Genomic DNA, 19,799 nt, shown 5'->3' with positions numbered 1-19,799 from the left:
ATGTTAAAAATCTACTTAATTTTAGGGGTGCCTGGATGGCTCAGTCAGTAGCTCATTGACTCTTGATCTCAGGGTCATGAGTTGAAGCGCCACACTGGGCGTAGAGCCCACTTAAAGCAAAACAAACAAAAGTCTAGCTAATTTTAAATTGTTGGTTAGAAAGTTAAAAAATAAGTTATTCTTTCAAACTCGAAGTTTTAAATTTTAAAGTTCCTTCTAAACTCATTTCTAATGTTAACTTTGATGTTTATTCAATGCCCTCCTTTTGAATTTCCTGAAGTGTTTAACTTTTGCCCTTACCCACTTTTCTGACTTTGTATGCTCCTACTTTCAAGCTCTAGGACTATCCAATTACCCGTGGTTTCCAGAACACATCCCGTTGTTTAAAGCCTCTATATCTTTTGCATATGATGCTCCCTCCATCTAGAAGGTGCTTTTATTCTCCCTTTCAAAATTTAGCTCTTGGTGTCACCTTCTCCGGGAAGCTTTCCTAACAGCCGCCCCCCTCACCCCTAAGATAGGGTCAGTTCCTTTCTCCTCGGTGCTACCTCTCACCTTTCACCCCCTCCACTGGGGCTCCCAGGGTCCTAGACTGCAAGTGCTTATGCTGCATTTGCCCCTCCTGGACTAAGCTCAGAAAGTATGCCATCCCCGCCTCAGACAGACCAACGCCCAGCTCACGGGGACACACAAAAACTGTATACTCAATCTGTGTTTTGATCTCTGAACCATGTTCTTCTAGGGTGTGTTCAAATATCTGTATACATATGTTTTCCATATGGCCCTTATTAAAATCTAGTCATTCTCCAAAATCACAGAGTGAATAAACAAAGTCAGGGCTGCCTACTATATTAAAATTGTTCCCCATCCCAAAGCAGCAGTCAGATCAATCAGAAAGCCACCAGAAGTGGACACGGGGACAGGGTCTCAGGAAAGAATCCAACCAAATGAACAAGAGAAGAGACCCAAGGCTTTACCATCTTCAGTCAGATCCTCTGAGCTCATACAGATACCAAGGACACTGAATATAGGCAAGTCATAGGATAAAAACAAAGTTCTTTAAAGTTTGGATTTCAATCACAGAAATCAAAGACAATCCTCGCTGCCAGGGAAGCACACAGGCTGAATCACCACTAGATCCTCAGTGCCACGGGGGCTGCTCTCGCCCACTATGCCGCTTGCTCTACTGTGGTCTTGGCAGTGCCCAGCACAGGGATGGTGCTCAGTTATAGGAAAAATTATGAATACTTAGAACCAAAAGCAATTTGCACAATCGCCTGGGACCATTAACAAAGAGGTTGCAGCAGCTTTAATGGAATCAATAGCTAGACATAAAGTCTGAATGGGCTCCACACTTTGGATAAGGTATATCACAAGATCAGAGTGTGCTCAATTTCAAGTCAGACGTCTCCAACATGACTCTTCATAACCTAACCCTGCTGGGCAATGGTCTTTTCCTCTGTAACTCAACCAATATTATTACTGTTTAGTTTTATTTAAAGCAGATATAGACACCATTTCTTCTTTTTGCCCACCTTCCCCTGATGAAGTCATGTGCTCTCCCCTGGTACACTATTCAACCTGAAATTAATGGTATGACTACAAACCCTTTCATTTAAGAATATCTGAATATTTAATAAGCATGTTAGAAAATATAATCAAACACAGGTCTCAGGGATTATAATTCCTTCTTCCAAGAAGATGATAAAAAAGGTCAAGTTTGTCTTATAACAGAACCTTACAGATGCTCATTTTGGAGAAGATTATTATGGCTACATGGCTACCACACGCAGCTGGGTTTCCCAGCACCCACCTTTTACTGGCTTACCCAAGGCTCTGTGTAAGGACATACCCTGGAAGTAGTGCAGGTCCGAGATCATTTAACTCTCAGGGAAAACACACACGCACACAAACACTACACACACTCAAGCAGCTCTGACTTCTGCTAAAAATACATACATACACACATAAATAAATAGAATGTAAAAATCCCAGAATTATCTGCAGAAAGCAGCAGTGTTCAACGCTGCGCCAAACCACAAATGGAACATCCCACCATGGACCAAAGGATGACTCTCGTTCCAAAGGGATCTTTATTCCAATGAAAGGTTTAAATCATATCCACTCATAATGCCAACACTGAATGCTTCTTTTTATGAAACCAAACTCTGACAGCAAATCTGAAATATTTTAATACCTCACCTAAAATCATATGGTAGACAACTCTGTTACATCTTGTTACCCGGAGATAAATTAGGACTGAGTTTGAGAACTTGCAGGTTTACTATTTAAATACACAGGTTGGCAGTCAAATTTAGAAATGAAAAACTCTATTACTAACACCTCTCCCCACTGGCCCCATCCAACTGCCTGTCCTTTTTTTAAAAAGTGAAGAATTTATATTTGTTTTAAAGAGATGGTTACTGTTCTCTACCTACGATTTCACCTCAAGATCACCTAGTAAGCAATAAAGACTCTCTTTATACCAAACTAAAAAAAAAAAAAACCATGGTTTTATAATAAAATTAGAAGGCTTACAGTACATTCCATTCCTCTAGTGGAATATTGTCTTAAAAATTAAAGTAAACTATTTTTTAAAACTGTTCTCACACGTTAAACTTCCAAGGAAATTAAAGAAAGAGGGAGCGAAAGAGAGAAAAAAGGAGAAAAAAACCCATATATATATATATATATATATATATATATAATATACACACACACACACACCTATCAACACATAAAACAGTGTTTCTTACCCAACTGGAAGGTGCACCGCAAAGGTAAGGTACTGCAAAACTATTTTTAGCAAGGACATAGCTGACCAAGCCACTGAGCACTCAGCCACCCCATCCACCAACCCCCCTTGGCCTTCCCTTGGCTTGCATCCACTCTGTTTGTTTCCACCCACCATTTGCAGTTGCCTCTCTACAGACATATGGACCAAGATGATGAGTCATCTGTCATCCAGAATTCTTTTCTTGACCTTTTCACATTCAATCACCTTTAGCACACTCAACAGGCACGTCCTCCGCAGAGCGTGTGGCCTGTAACATAAGGAGTTGAAGGCTGAACACAGAACGAGGCATTCCTAACACTCCTCACTTTGCCAAGTGGATTTATTCCAGAGCTTTAAAGGAAAATCACAACTGAAAAAGTGACCAGATGGGTCTTCAAGGAGAAAGATACAAACGACATCAGCAAGGATACTGACGCACTTCACTAAAAACAGGCCTGTGATGTAAAAGTACTTCACTTATTCGTCCTGAGAAGGAAAGTTATGGAAAAAGCAAAGCACAGGAAGCATTCCATAACCGCAACTGACTTCCAACTTCACATGGCTAAATATTTTTTAAAACTATTTCTGAACTTAACACTTCATGTAGCCGCCCCCCCCAAAAAACACAGAACAAATAATAACAACAAAATATCCTATCTATACAGCTCTTATTATATGGCAAGCATTCTTCTAAGGACATTCCGTTATAGTCACTTACTTCATCCTTACAGACCCTTTTCTAACCATGGTTAGTAATGAGGAATGAAATGCCCACAGAGGTAAGGTAATCTGCCCAAGCTCACAAATCGGCAGTAAATGGCAGAGCTGGGATTCAAGCGGGTAATCTGGCACCCAACTGGGCTTTGTGGTTCTTACACCAACCGCCTTTCCAAAGGAGTTTAACCTAGATGATCCTTTTTTAAAACAGATTTTTAAGTTTACCAGAACTACACAAAGTTTGCTTTACAAGGTGACAAGCTTTACAATGAAAGGATTTAAAACAGTCAAGTGGTGGCAATGTCAAAGCTTATCCATCATGGCAGATACCTACACAACGAGTATTACAGGACTACCCTGCGTGAGTCAATGTATGGCACCTAGAGAAATTAACATGGCCTAGAGAGAAGTGCAGGGAAGGTGATGACAGCCTAGACACAAAAAGCTCAAAGCTCGGAAGGCAATAAAAGAAAACACCAGGGCTATAGCAGCTAACCTCAATCATGACAGCTCCTGTCAGTTCTCGCCCTTTGATCCATTCTCTCCTTTCCATCCCACTGCCATGGCTCAAATTCAGGCTTTGAATCTCCCTTGGTCCAAATATTCCAACAGTCTCTTATTTGGCTTCTAGCCTCCAGCTCCTCTCTGCCCCAGCACCTACTCCCTCCTCTGTTGCTATCAGAATAGCCTTTCATCAACTCTCAACAACTTTTCAGTGGTCCCTTTAACCAACAGTTTCCAGTTCTACCATCTTTGTACTGAATCAAACACCATCCACTCCAGGACTTCCCCTGCCAGCCTCTGCTTATATGCCCAGGAAAATACTAAGCTATGTCATCCTTCTCTTCCCCAGTCCACCTGCCCCTCGGCGGAGAATATCTGCCTTCCAACCCCCATTCATCAACCTGTGGAACCTCTTCTACTTATTCTCCTTTTCCATAAATCCCTCCCCCACCACTAAAATATAATTTTCTTCTCTGTGTCTGCAGGGTACCACATATATATGCTTCTATTATGCCATCAGTAACTAATATTTTACACACCTGATATAAGCCCCTTAAGGAACAGGGACAGTGTTCTAGCATTTTATCAACAATTTCTGACACGTAACAAGAGCTTCATTCATTACTGCCTAATGACAAAGAACATGCCCTCCATAAGCCGTAATAGCGTTTCTCTTCCGGTTCCTCTAGTCCCATGAGAAAAAAGTTCCAAATTTCTAAATCCAAATTCTAGAAAGATATGATCCAATTTATATTCAACTATTCAGAATACCTACAAAGTGAGGAATCTATGTTAAACAATAGTTCACAAAGAATGCTCCACAGAACAAATCCTGCAGGGTCTCAGTGGGTGTTGGGAATAAGGTGGGGGACTCCAAGATCAAACAAATGCAGAAGACGCCTCATGATGTCTCCTTCTGTGAAGAGTTAAATTGCATTGTGAAGGGGCACCTGGGTGGCTCAGTCGTTAAGCGCCTGCCTTCGGCTCAGGTCATGATCCCAGGGTCCTAGGATCGAGCCCCGCATCCGGCTCCCTGCTCTGCAGGAAAGCCTGCTTCTCCCTCTCCCACTCCCCCTGCTTGTGTTCCGTCTCTTGCTGTGTCTCTCTCTGTCAAATAAATAAAATCTTTAAAAAAAAAAAAATTGCATTGTGAAGAGCTAAACTGCTTTCTCATATTAAAATTAAGTAAAGAAAACTTGTTTAACTTTAACACTACCTTTGCGCAGTTACCTAAAGCCTCTGTTTTCTCATCTATGAAATGGGGATAACGGTGTATACTTCATATGGTTATTGTAGGGATTGAATGAAATAATAAATATCAGGTGTTCAGAACAATGCTTGCACACGGTAAGTACTCAATAAATGCTAGCCATTTTTAATATTTAACTTGACACAAGTTCTGTTTCCTTGTCTAGCAATTACTAACACTACTACACACTACATACTTTGAGAAACACTGATATAGAATAAAGACCCCACCATATTAGTCATTTTGGACATTCATGGCTCCAGACTTTAACAGAAATAGAGGCAATCCAATAGTTTAAAGGTGGGACAATGCCCCGGGCTTCTCTGTGGCTGGCAAACATCAAGGTTTCACCTGTCCCAACTTGCTGAAACTTCAGTTTCACCAAATTAAGATAGGATTGAGTGCCTTGTGTGGACTAAACACAGCTGCTCTGCAATGCAAAGAGGTTTCTGACAGACAAATCTCATTGTCTGCCACTTTGTGATCCTAGAAAGTAGCATGTTCATCAAGTTTCTATTCTCATTATATCAAGGAATCTTGCTATTTAAGAATAAGACAAATCCACCCAGTCCATTTTTTTTCCCCTTTAATAATGGACACACTTAAAGTAGGAGATTCTTAATTTCAGCTTCGTGGAGAATAAAAATTGTGCAATATGTTATGTGTGAGCATCTGCATGCATTTCCTAGGTGAAATATCACAGCTGTCATCAAGGGGCCCACACGCCTAAAAAGTTTAGGAACCACTAACTGAGTCTTTAAATCAGGCCCAGGTATTACTTAAATACATATTAAAAAAATCAAACAGTATCAAAGGGTATAGCAGGTTTTTTAAATATCCTTTCAAAGAGAGGTTATGCATGTATTTCTATGCGTATATAGTAATACCATACCATCCTTCCATGTTTACATAAATAAGAGTATATGACATATACTCTCCTGCAGCTAGCTTTCCTCACGTGACAGTGTATCTTAGAGATCTATCCATGCCAACACAGAGGTACACATTATTTGGTTAACAGACATACCAATGTTTAAGGCATCCCTATGACAGATACTTAGGTTGTTATTAGTGTCTTGCTATTTACAAATAATGCTGAAAATAGACAACCTTGACGATACATCTTTAGGAAGAAGGACGGCAGGAACTGCTGAGTCAAGAAGTATAAAGATTGCTCAACTACCCTCCAAAGGTTGCCCGTTTTATACTCTCAACAGTATTTATTTCCTACACACTCAATAAAAGACTTTCAAATTTTCTATCTTTGTAACCTGACAAGTGAAAAATGGTTAACTCGTGGTTTTCATTTGTGTGGCCCATTATGAATGAAGGAACCTCGGATTTAAGATGAGTTATACTTATGACAACTCAGTCATGGAAACAATCAGCACCATCGGAACTGGCACAATAACGGGAATTCAGTATGGTTTGCTTCAAGTCAGTGGCTCCAGGAATGGCAGTCTGGAGACAGGGAAATGAAATGGCGTCACCACGGTGGGTTTCTATCATGTTGCCAAATTGGAATATGCTTAAGTAAATGACTGAAAGTTGAGAAGAAAAAGTATTCCGCAATGTGTAGGACGTTAAGGGAGTGGGCATAACCAGCTATTCACAGAAGTCCAGCTTACCGGCAGGTTCAACTCACCATCTAGCAGCCAGGGCTCGCCGCGCCTGTTCTCCAGCTCCGACATCATGAGGCGTGTGATCACATGATCCGGAACCAAAAGACCTTTCTCTATGTACTGCTTTGCCATATCACCGACTTCTAGTAAAACAAAACAAAACAAAAAAAACAGGAAATAGAAACACTCAAAAAAGCTTACAAACTCCTGATGGTTTTGCCTCCTTTCCCATTCCTCCCTGTGGGAATGCAGGGAAAGTTATAGGTAGATGTTTTTGGGGTAATTTTTAAAATACTGGTTTCAAAAATAGTGGCCCTGGGGCACCAGGGTGGCCCAGTCGTTAAGCGTCTGCCTTCGGCTCAGGTCATGATCCCAGGGTCCTGGGATCGAGCCCCGCATCGGGCTCCCTGCTCGGCAGGAAGCCTGCTTCTCCCTCTCCCACTCCCCCTGCTTGTGTTCCCTCTCTCACTGTGTCTCTTTCTGTCAAATAAATAAATAAAATCTTAAAAAAAATAGTGGCCCTGTCTCCCAAAGAATTATAAAAACAGCTTTTGAAGATATACACAGACAGAAATAAAAATGAAAGGGTATAAATGGGGCAGAGAAGGGGTGCCTGGGTGGCCCAGTCGTTAAGCGTCTGCCTTCGGCTCAGGTCATGATCCCAGGGTCCTGGGATCGAGCCCCGCATCGGGCTCCCTGCTCGGCCAGGAAGCCTGCTTCTCCCTCTCCCACTCCCCCTGCTTGTGTTCCCTCTCTCGCTGTGTCTCTCTCTGTCAAATAAATAAATATTTTTTAAAAAATAAATAAATAAATGAGGCAGAGAAGATAAAAGCAAGAAACAAAGTTGGAGTCCAGAAGGAGGGTGGTGCACAAAAGGCGGGGAGACAAATCCTGGTAGTTTCCAGGAGAGCCACAAAGTGGACACTGAGTCTCCCAACAGTTTCTGACAACAAGGAAATGTGATCAATGACATGGTTCATGGTTTACAGAAGACTAAAGGAAGCTGGGAACACAACCATTCCTTAGAGACCAAAGGAAAACATTTCCACTGGTCTTCTAGAAAGAATGCTGGATAATACAAACAGGTTTACTTCTTTTCATGAACCTCAATATAAATAAATGGCACCTTGCTGACACAGTTGTAAAAGCAACTCATTGTTATTAGTGGAATGCCAAGTTCATAAAAGGATAAGAATTTTAAAAACTGAGAGAAAAAAATGCTTCTGTCTTTTAAAATAACCACTTCTTGTCTGTGGAACTTATGAGTTGGTTCAGCAGAACAAGTTATCAGTTTAAATTTGTTAAATTTCGAGGAACTGATTTTTTTTTTTTTTCAAACCAAGATGAAGTCCTCTACTCTCCAGAGAACTGGAGAGGAGAATGAACCACTAAGAACCACATTCTTGAGAGGCCAATTACATTCTTATAAAAACATAAACCAGAATTATGTTACTGGAAAAAAGCTCAAAAATCACTTCATCCCCACCTTCACCATGAATTTAAGGTAGAACCTTTCCTTCCCCAGGCTGAGTCTACACTCCTCACTCCAACTTCAACACTGAAATATGCCCTGTGAAGCGCTCCATATCATTTGATGACTACTACTGGACAAGAAGCTCAAAGTTAGATCCAATGATGCTGATTCAGTGACCTGCTGAAGGAAACAGCAAAAGGCAACCACACTGGCGAATGTGGCTAAAGAGGCATGTGAACAAAATACATCCACTCAACAAGTATTTACTGACTCTATACTGGGTAATAGGTAATAACCTGCAAAGGGAGCAGTGAATAAAAGCTGCAGCTTACTGATAATGTAAGCAGTGTTACTTTCATGAAGAGGAACAGTAACAACCACTAACAAAGTAACATACTATGTTAGCATCCTAGGTAAGGTAGTATACCAGGCACTGTACTTTAAACACTTTTACTTAAAGTGTTAATGCACTGAATGCTCGTAAGATCCTCACCTTCAGATAGGAAGTAATACCCGTATTTTTTATGACAGCTTTATTGAGATACAATTCACACACCATAATACCATCTTAAAGTGTACAACTCAGTGATTTGTAATACATTCTCAATGTGCAAGCATCACCACTACCTAATTTCAGAACATTTTTATCACCCCAGAAAGAAACCCTGTACCCATGAGCAGTCGCTCCCCATCCCCCTACCTAGCCCCTGCAGCTACTAATCTACTTTCTACCTTCACAGATTTGCCTATTCTGCACATTTCATATAAATGGAATCATAATATGTGGTATTTTGTGTCTGGTTTCTTTCACTTAGCATAATGTTCTCAATGAGTACTTCATTCATTTCCATGATAGAATATTATCATTCCATTGTATGGATATACCATATTTTGTTTATACACATCAGTTAATGGGCATCTGCATTATTCCCGCTTTTTGGCTAATATGAATAATGAATGCAACAAGAATGTTCACGTGCAGGTTTGTGTGCGAACATATGTTTTCAGTTTTCTTGGTTATACCTATATGGTATGTATGTTTTATATCTGAAAAATCACTGTCAGTACACTTGGAGCAACTGGCAAGTTTGGTGCTGTCCTACTCTGCAATGGGCAGGCCAGCCCCAGAGCCCTGCTCTTAGTCCCATCTGCCAAACTTTAAGATAGCTTTAAACAAAAAATATGCATCTTCCAAGATGAGAGACCAAGATGTGGACTGGGTCCAAACATCCCATGAGGAGACAGTGAAAGAGTAGGAAATGTCTTAATCAGAAAAGATTCAGAAGGACATAATAACAATTTGCCCAAAATGTTCCCATCATCCTCTTGTCTCTTATCCTACTGTGTACCATTTTCTAGAACTCCGGATTGTATATATTATTAGATTATAGATTATAGGTTATTATTATTATAGATTGATGTATTTTTAAATTCACTTTCTATCTCCCCCAACCAGAATATTAACTCATTCAGAAAAAATGAAATACTTTGTTCAATGCCATATCCTCAGTACTTAGTATATAGTTTGGCATGTATGAGATACTTCATAACAATTTGTTGCATGAATGAATGAATGAATGAATGAACAAATAAACGAACACTTTGAAGATGATGGATACCACCCCCAACACACACACATACAAATCAATCTTATCTTTCTGTATATCTATTATGGAACCATGATCCCAAGATCAAATATGGCTCTACCCTGCCAGGTATCAATTTTTTCAAGGGAGATAGGAGACAAAGTATGATTCAGTACTACCTGAGGTGGCCATGTCAGGTTTCACAGTTCAATCTTATTTCATCAGTATTTTAAACCATGTACAGCAATGAACCAGGTCGAGTAGGTGAAATGAGAGAATGAAATACCATGAGCCAAGGATGCAGAAGCAAGGGGCTGCTTGTCGTACCTGGAGGAACTTCAGCATACCATGAGAGACAGAGAGAGCTAGACAGGTAGGATAAGGAGTATGGACCTTGAAAGATTTTTTTTTTAATACATAGCTTTGGAAATGCCATTCCCACAGCCAAAATACCAGCGACTTCATTTACAGGGCCCAGTGCAAAATGAAAATATGGAGCCTCACTGTTAAAGCATTTAAAATCTCTAAGTGGCAACAGCAGAGCATTAAACTAAGTGCAAGTCCTTATGTCAATACACAGGTCACATGCCCACAACGGTGTGACATTTGGATTGGGTTGGCATGGTGAAAGCAAAGCCTGTGACAACAATCCAAGAAGGAGACAAGGGACCACACTAAAGCAGAAGTGATGTTCAAAGGAATTCTGGCTCTTGAGAGAGTACCTTAGAGATAGGGAAACTGAAAGGACCCCAGGAAGGGCTGCTTTTTTGCTACCTCTATTCTTCCTAGGACCTCCAGAGACCCCTGCCTTACACATGCCTTAAGATATGTCCTCCTTGTAAAGGTCGAGGAGTTAATTACTTCGTTGAAGTCATCCAGCACAACAGGTGACTGGGCAGGACTGTCATGAAGGCTTTCCAAGATCATTGATTCCAGACCCCTTGACACCAAGACTCCTGGCTCCAGGGCAAAAGCGACTTATAAAGGACACCTAAGCACTCATCCTTGTTTTATCCAGTTCCCGGATGCCTGAGAGGACATGTACACAAGACCACCATCCTCAATAAAAACCCCAGACCCCAAGCAAAGATGAGACTCATTCTCCTCTTCCTTTCTGAGTCTCCCAGACACTCTGTATCTGCACTCTCTATGTCCTCAATAAACTCTGCTCTCACTTCCTACCAGCTCCCCTCTGATTTCTATCCTGCACAAAGCCAAAGACCCTCTTGGCTGCTCCTGCAGGACCCCCTTTGGGTCCTGAGACCCAACCTACCCACATCACCTTGAGTTAACCCAACACAGACAAGTTTAAAGTAACTCTGTGGAAGACTTCCAGAATCATCTTAATCCAATCTATTAGTAGATTGTAAGAGAAAGATCTAAGTGCATACTTTTCCAACTGTTTTTGGCAACCTTGGATCTTCTCTGGAGCAGGACAGAAAACATTTCATCTAATCTGATACAAAATCAAATTTCTACCCCACTCCTCAATCCCCATCTGAATGAAAACCTGGAAAGGTCAAAAGCCAGAGCAAAACAGACTTAGCAGCGTATCTGCATCCGAATGAAGACCTCACTACAACAGCAAACTGAGATAAAACACTGGTCAGAAGGCAGAGGCCCATTCCAAAAACCAGGACCTTCCTCTGCCCTGGTCAGTTTGCTTGGAAGAGAAAGTAGTATCATTAAATGCAAATCTAGCTAACACACATACCCGGCTCCAATTTCTCAAGTAGTGTTCCAAAGAAAGGCTGTGGATACACACAGTCTTACAGAGCTTTTGAATCCTTAGTGTGTATAAACACGTGCATGTGCACATGCACACACACACAAGTCATAAACCACCAGGAATTTTTCAAGAATAAAAAATATATCTAGAGCGCCAAAAATAGGCCAAAAGCTCTGCATTTTTTAAGCTTCGTAACAACCAAAAAGAAAATCCATCATGGGGGCACCTGGGTGGCTCAGTTGGTTAAGCGTCTGCCTTCGGCTCAGGTCATGATCCCAGGGTCCTGGGTTCGAGACCCACATCGATCGGGCTCCCTGTTCGGCGGGAAGCCTGCTTCTCCCTCTCCCACTCCCCCTGCTTGTGTTCCCTCTCTCGCTGTCTTTCTCTCTGTCAAATAAATAAAATCTTAAAAAAGAAAAGAAAAGAAAATCCATCATGTGTTTGTAAGACTGAACAGAACACGAATAATTAAGGCCACACTTGGAAAAACTTTCCTCAGAAAGGAAAAGACGAAGCGTCAGATTACAAAATGATACATATTACAAAATTATGTGTGTATATGTATAGATATATATTATCATCATCTGTGTTAAATATATTAGAAAAAAAGCAATATTCCACCTATTTTACAACAATATAAATTTTGTGCATCTTAACCTATTTCATTCAATTACTACCAAAAATTAAAGCAAGACAATCTTGGTAACCGAGAAATACATATTTTAAATTTCTTTGTTTTTTAGGTTTTATTTATTTATTTGAGAAAGAGAGCATGGGGGGAGGGGGCAGAGGCAGAGGGACAAGCAGACTCTGTGCGGAGTGGGAAGCCTGATGTGGGGCTCACTCCCTGAGATCATGACCTGAGCTGAAGACAGATGCTTAACTGACTAAGCCACCCAGGCACCCCTATATTTTCAATTTCTAACTAGATCAGATAATATACAAATTGTTAGAATTTAAGGCTACCTAGTAAGTTGTGTATTTAATACCAAGCTTAAAAATTTATGATAATACAGAACTTAAAACTACCTGTTAAGTCAGTCATCTCTAAATTTTATGCTTCCAGGATACAGAAAAGTTATTTTTATCGGCTTCATTTCTTTCACATTAAAGTTTACCACTTTCATATTAACTGACTGACATAGATTATTGCTTTTGTTTGTTTGTTTGTTTGTTTTTAAAGATTTTATTGTATTCAGGGCAGTAAATATGACAAAACATTGTCAGCCACTCAATGGGAACCAGCTAGGCAGGAAAACCTAAACTGTAACAACTCCAGGGCACCCAGGCGTAGGGCCCCTGCCCCAATATTGTGAGATTTGCTTCCAGGAGCTCGACCAGGGTCCCACAGTAATAAATATTGGAGAAAAATCCCCTCCAGCTTCCACAGCGGGAGGGGAAAAGGAACCATTCTGAAATAGCCAGCACACTCTGTTCTTAGCAATCCGCGGTCCATGTGGAGATGGAAGGCAGAGGTTTAACCAAAGGACTCCACGTTTAACCTTGGAAAATAAAAAGCCACAAAGAAAGGGCTCATAATTAGGCAACTGAAATTCTAAATGTCACTTTGCCTCTGGTATAAATCTCAAACTGATCTTATTTCCCCTTTAAGGCTAGGCTTTGATCAAAAGATAGGATTTAATCATCAGTAGCTTCCTCCTACTACTACGTTCCCCCACATCCCACGACCTCATGCCACGGGTTTTCCACCCTGCAGCCAGAGTGGACCAACGTGCACATTTGATCATGTTGCATCCCTTCCTAGCAGGCATCAGTGGGGTTCTATCTACTGCCCGTTTGGTGGCTTCTAAGTCCTTCCAAGACCTGGCCCGTGCCTACATCTGTAGCCTGGGAGCTTTTCTCCCTTCACCCACATGCTCCATCTCTACTCTCCAGCCCCAGGCCTCTCTCCCCTCTTCAACTTCTCCAAATGAGGGTAGGTTCCCCCCCCAACCCCCCGTCGCCAAATTATATGTAATTTCCTGTCCTCCCACTCTGTGGCACTCAGCAGGTTTGTATTTCATTTCTCATGCCAGTCTTCCCCACCATACAATAGGGGGGGATCATGTCTGTCTGGTATACCACTGTCTCTGCACACTGATTCAAAACAGACATTCATTCAACATGCACTTGAAGACTGACTGGTCCTTCCAACTCCATTCATCCCCCAGAAGGCCAGGGCTAACTCAATCACTTGTAACAGAGGTAGCTACTCCTGACAGAACAATCAGATCTACGTACAAATACTTCAACTACTTATCTGCACTCCAGATTAAGAATTTACACCGAATCTTTCCCAGTGAGGACTTACACGTTCAGTTCAGTTGCACAAAGAGGTACCAAAAACAACTACATGGAAGTTATCATAAGTGAAGTTCACTGTCCTTGCTATTCTAAATCAGCCATTCACTCAAAAATATTTAATGAAGCAACTATACTCTGTGCCATGCTATACAGCACATTTCCCTACCATGTCAGGGAAACAATGGAGCATCGGAAGTTATTTCTTGTATGCTTCTAATGGCTTGGCCAGGCATCAAACAGTTGACAAACTGGCCTATTTCAAAACAAAGTCAAGCTCTAGGAATGGTGTCCTATCTTTTACCGGCACAACCAGAAATAAAAATAAACAAAGTTTAATTTTATGTTTTCTTTTTTTTAAAGATTTTTTATTTATTTATTTGAGACAGAGAGAATGAGAGACAGAGAGCATGAGAGGGAGGAGGGTCAGAGGGAGAAGCAGACTCCCCGCCGAGCAGGGAGCCCGATGCGGGACTCGATCCCGGGACTCCAGGATCATGACCTGAGCCGAAGGCAGTCGCCAACCAACTGAGCCACCCAGGCGTCCTAATTTTATGTTTTCTTGCCTGAAGAATCTGCCCATTTTTATAGAAGTCTAAAACTCACAAAATTAAACTTGTGTATTCCTCAAAGTACTGCTGAGGGATACATGCATATATGGCAAAAAATATATGGTAAAGCAAAGCAGTTGGGAGTAATGGAGAAAGGGCATATGGGGGCGTTCTCATCCCTCAGGCTGAGTGGTAGATACACAATTGTTATCCTTTGAAACATATACACACTACATACCCTCTTTTTGTTCTGATTGCCTATAAAGTGAGGGCAAACTGGATACAGAAGACAGAGCTGGACAAATGTCCACAAAGCAGCAAATTCCCAAGATGCCTGGCTAAAGCACCAGAACCATATAACTACTAAATGTACTTTTCATTGTTCAAGCTAGAAAATGCTGAGTGACAAGTCCCTGTAGGAGAGCTTGATTTCCTCAGAATGCTACCTAGAACCAGTAGAAACCACTGCCCACTTCCAGTACCATCCCCTCTCCAAAACTTTTGTCACCGAGAATGCCAACACACACACACACATCCCTAAAGGCATGGTCAGAAATAAACTGTAGTTTTGTGATTCTGCAAACTACAAGTTCTATAATCCCCCCACCCCCCATAAGAACATTTTGGCACTAAAGTCGTTACAAAATGAAGAAGATCTTCATTCTATAAACTGTTTATCATTGATACCACTTTGATGAATCTCTTTTAGTAAGAAAATGAGCTTTACAAAAAATCGTTGTTAATAGATATCCAAGTCCTTTAAAGGCAGAAATTATGGAAGAAAGGCATTTTGGCACCTAACTCAAGTGACTCATTTCAGATGTCCGGTATCCACCCTTCAATTGGCCTTGTTCAAAGCCAGGCTTTCTTTGCCTTCACAACAGAAAGACATGTTTTTTTAATCACACTCTGACACTTGTTATTGGTAGCTATGAAAAAACGTCTGAACCTCGCGTAATGGTCAAGAGCTTACACTTTAGAGCCAGACTGCCTAGGTTCAAATCCTGACACTGCCACTTCCAGGCTCTAAGCCTGGGTCTGTGCTCCACGCCCAGTGCACGTCACAGTCTGCACGACCAGATGTGGTTATATTTCTATCTACATTTCACTCTTCTTGTTAAGTGAGGTTGTTTACAAATCCTCCACACCAGATTATAATGCCTTTGAGGACAGAGACCATCTTATTTTAAAAATAAGTACCACTTTCCTTGAGATGACAATCTATCCTATCTTTAAACTCTCCATCCTCCTGTCTCCAAGGTCCTACAGATTATCAGATGAATTTTCATCTCACTACACCCTCTGCCTTACCTTATCTGTATTATACTGTATAATCCTAGTAACCATAGTCATGACTTCAAGGCATTAAGACTCAGAAAAACCTTCTCAATCACACAGTAAGAATTACAGGCAGCAATGTTTCCTTTAAATGTTATCTTAATTCTTTGGCACTGAATAACTGCATAAAATAAATTACTAAATTAGGCAAAACATTGTTATCTGATTTAACTACATAAATGGACATTTCATCCCTTTTGTCACACCTATTGCTTCAGTCTATTCAAGCTGGTGCAGAAAGATCCTTACCACAGGGTGCACTTGGATCCCAAGCTGACCTCTTAACAAGAAAGGATCTGTTCCTACGAGTGAATATTTGCTCCTCCTAAAGCTATCTGACATTCTTAAACACCCACAATATGTGAATGAGTCAACTCTTACAGATTTCTGAGATTAAGACTCCAAGATATTCTCTAACAGAAGAGGCAGAAAGTTTGACATGAAGAAAACAACTTATTTTCATACTAACAGGTATGTACATGGAAGTCACCCCAAGTGAGAGGTTATACTAGGCAACACTGCCAAAAATCTGCTACCTCTTTTTGAGCTGAATCTTCTTCTGGGTGTCTGTGTGACAAAGATAAGCTTTACCTAAAAAGCTTCTTGATAAATCACAAGACATTAAGGACTGTAAACTATTTCTAAAGAAGGTAACGAAGACAGCTTTATACTTCATTTTACATAAAATAATACAAAACTTTGAAACTATAAAGTGAGGCTTTCATCCTATTTGTACTTTGTTCCTTTAGACCAAGACCCCCTCCCCCCGCAAGGGGATCAAGTCATTGACCACATGTCTCTCCTGAGGAGTACTGACTTTACATGGAGCGCCTGCCCTTTGCCATTTAGCCTTAGGGTACAATATCTAGTTCATCATGGGGACAATTATTATTGGTGTTTTAACCACAGCAAATTGTAGCTAACATTATCTGAATCTGTGAACTATATAATCAATCATTCCCTAAGTCAAAATAAGGGTTAATAGTAAAAAGATCTTTCTTTTAAATTTGAACTCAAATTTATGTAAAGTATAAATGTGTACCTCTTTACCACTAATTGTGCAATTAGAAATGAAAAAATCTGTAATGTGATTTTTTTTATTGAGGTAAAATGGACATATATTAGTTTCAGGAGTACAACATAATAACTTGGTATCTCTAGATATTACAGAATGATGACCACAATAAGTCTAGTTAACCTCTGTCACCAGACACAGTTACAAACTTTTTTCCTCCTGATAACTTTTAAGATCTATTCTGTTAGCAACTTTCAAATATGCAGTACAGTATTATTAACTACAGTCACCATTTTGAACATTACACCTCCATGACTTATCTTTATTTCATAACTTTTGACTGCATTCGCCCATTTTGCACCTCCTCCCCATCCCCACTTCTGGCACCTGCCAATTTGTTCTCTGTATCTATGAGCTCAGGATCATTTTGTTGTGTTTTGCTTTTATATTCCACATATATGTGAGATCATACAGTTGATTTTCTTTATTGCTATTTACATTTTTATCACGGGACAATACCCTTTCCAACACACCGGAATGGCTCCATAATGAGTCAAAGAGCCAAGATGATTCAAGGAATTACCAGCAGGCTGAAAATCAGGCGTCTTGGCTCTTAAGAGTTCTGCTTCCAAGTCCCTGTCCACAGGACCGAACACATCAATGTACCTCACTTATCATGGCCTCAAGTATCCTCACTTGCATGAAGGCACAGGACCCTTCCAACTCTGTCATCTCCAATGTGGAATTTCAATTTCCTTTACCTGGTTTTGTGGCCACGTGTGGGGGCCAGCGGACCAGCTTCCCCAGTATGTGTCGAACCCCACCAGTATGCTTCCGATCACCAAGATTCCACTGGAGTTGAGGAGAGGGACCTCAGAGACTAAGGAGCATCTCCCTGCTTTCAGGGACAGCCACAGCATAGGTCCTCACATCCATTCTAGATGTGAGGAGTGCAGTCCTGACCAGACAACAGGCCTGCATCATCTTAGTGCTCCATCACACTTTGCCTGCAAGACCTCCTGCAAATAAGGGCCAGTGCTTTGCCTGGCCTCTCTGCTCTTTTCTCTCTAGTCAGGCGGCATATACATACATTCACTTAGTCTAATTTTGTACCCTGGGTCCAGAGAGTGTGTTGCTATAACAGCCAAGATTAAAAATAAAAATATGTATGGACAAAAGCCATGACTTTGTGTAGGGGAGGGGCTCGCATTACTGAGAGAGAAGGTGATCCAATATCTAAGTACAAGGGAAATCCAGCAGATTCTTTATCTTTAAGCTTTCTGCCCACACCAGCAGATCAATTATTATTTGACACTCCATATGGATTCAAATAAAATAGTGCAGTAACCTCATTTTAAGAATTTAAATAGATCATGAAAGAAAAAGATACTGGAGTCCTAGAAGCCAAAAAATTTTGGATGTCCTATGTAAGGAGCATTTTTTTGGCCCCGAATGGGAACACATGCATTTATAAACATACCATGAACATCTGGCCCAGTACCACATGCTGCCTTATATAAGCAGCAGAGGAGACAAAGCAGATTGGGGTGGAAGCAACAGAAGTTGGGCAAGGTAACAAATGGGAAAAGGCAAGTAATCTGAAAGGCTTGCCAAAATCATAAATGAGTTTTAGACCCGCAGCATTTCACAGTCCCCTCAAGCTCCTGATCTGCAAGTCGGCCTCGGTCGCCAGCCCACCAGGCACCTGCAGCCCTGAGGAGCAGGAGTGTCCTTCAAATTCTCCTGTGACCTCCCCCGTGACCTTCTCACAACTCCCATTACTAGGCGCATTCAGAGGACAGGGAGGAATTTCACTTTTAAAGCTACATAAAAAGGAATTCCTTCGTCTTGCAAAAGGCCCGGGGTGTGGATCGCGCTGTGCCAGGCACCTTGTCGGCTGCCTCTCTGGGCAGGATCCTGGCGGCAGATCAGCGTAAGGGAAGACGCTGTTTCCTCCAGTGCCATCTGCTCCAACAGGCTGGTGGCTAGTGCTGCCCATGAGGGCTTCTTCCCTCCTTCCCTCCCTCTCCCCCACCCTCCACCCCCCTTCTATCTCGAGCCTTCTGGCAACGCTCTGGAGAACTACAGCAAAACACCGAAGATGTGCCGTGCTCAGCAGCCTCCGAGGGCGGAGAGCACACAGTCGGACAAAGAGAGAGGGGAGGGGGAGCACCTCGATGCTCACACTCTATTACGCCAGGGCTCCCAGCGGGGTCGTAAGGGCCGCTGAGTGGGCTGACATGCAATCATCCTTCGGCACCCAGCAAGAACAGCACCGATAGCACCAGAGGGCAGCTACTATGAAGAATAGCATGCAGGTTCCCCAATAAATTAAAAGTAGAATTACCATATAATCCAGCAATGTCGTTTCTGGGTGTTTATCCGAAGAAAATGAAAACACTAACTTAAAAAGGTATCTGCACCACCATGTTCACTGCAGCATTATGTACGATAGCCAAAATATGGGAACAATCTAGGTGTCCAGCACTGAAGGGATAAAGAACACACCACACACACACACACACACACAGGAATATTACTCAGCCATAAAAAAGAATGAAATCTTGCCATTTATGACAACATGGATGGAGCCAGTATTACGCTAAGTGAAATTAAGTCAGTCAGAGAAAATCAAATACCATTAGGATTTCACTCATATGCGGAATTTAAAAAACAAAACAAATGAGCAAAAGGAAAAAAAAGAGAGACAAACCAAGAAACAGACTCTTCACTACAGAGAGCAAACAGACGGTTACCAGAGGGGAGGTGGCGGGGGATCGGGAAATTGGTGATAGGGACTAGGGAGAGCACTTGTATGGGAGTGTTCAATCACTATATTGTACACCTGAAACCATAGCATGTTAGCTAACTGGAATTTGAATAAAACCAATAAAACCAATGACTGACTAACTAGAGTGTAACAAGAAAATAATACCA

At 41.4% G+C, this 19,799-nt stretch overlaps 1 protein-coding gene across 4 annotated transcripts in view; it reads right to left on the bottom strand.

The window, feature by feature from the left end:
• AK4 (adenylate kinase 4) overlaps positions 1-19,799 on the bottom strand; it is a 110,054-nt gene that overhangs the window by 25,310 nt on the left and 64,945 nt on the right. For 3 of the 4 annotated variants that reach the window (XM_081818561.1, XM_081818558.1, XM_081818559.1), the window contains one exon: positions 6,892-7,011. The exons of the other annotated variant lie outside the window; for it this stretch is intronic. In XM_081818561.1, coding sequence (XP_081674687.1) covers positions 6,892-7,000 — 109 coding nt within the window. In that variant the 5' untranslated portion in view covers positions 7,001-7,011. The remainder of the gene's footprint in view (positions 1-6,891; positions 7,012-19,799) is intronic. 4 annotated transcript variants of the gene reach the window in all.

This window comes from Leptonychotes weddellii, chromosome 4 (assembly GCF_054177405.1).
Source record: "Leptonychotes weddellii isolate Sample4059 chromosome 4, ASM5417740v2, whole genome shotgun sequence".
Taxonomy (NCBI): Eukaryota; Metazoa; Chordata; class Mammalia; order Carnivora; family Phocidae; genus Leptonychotes; species Leptonychotes weddellii.
Note: the sequence above shows the minus strand (reverse complement) of the source record. Positions and strands in the feature narration are given on the sequence as shown.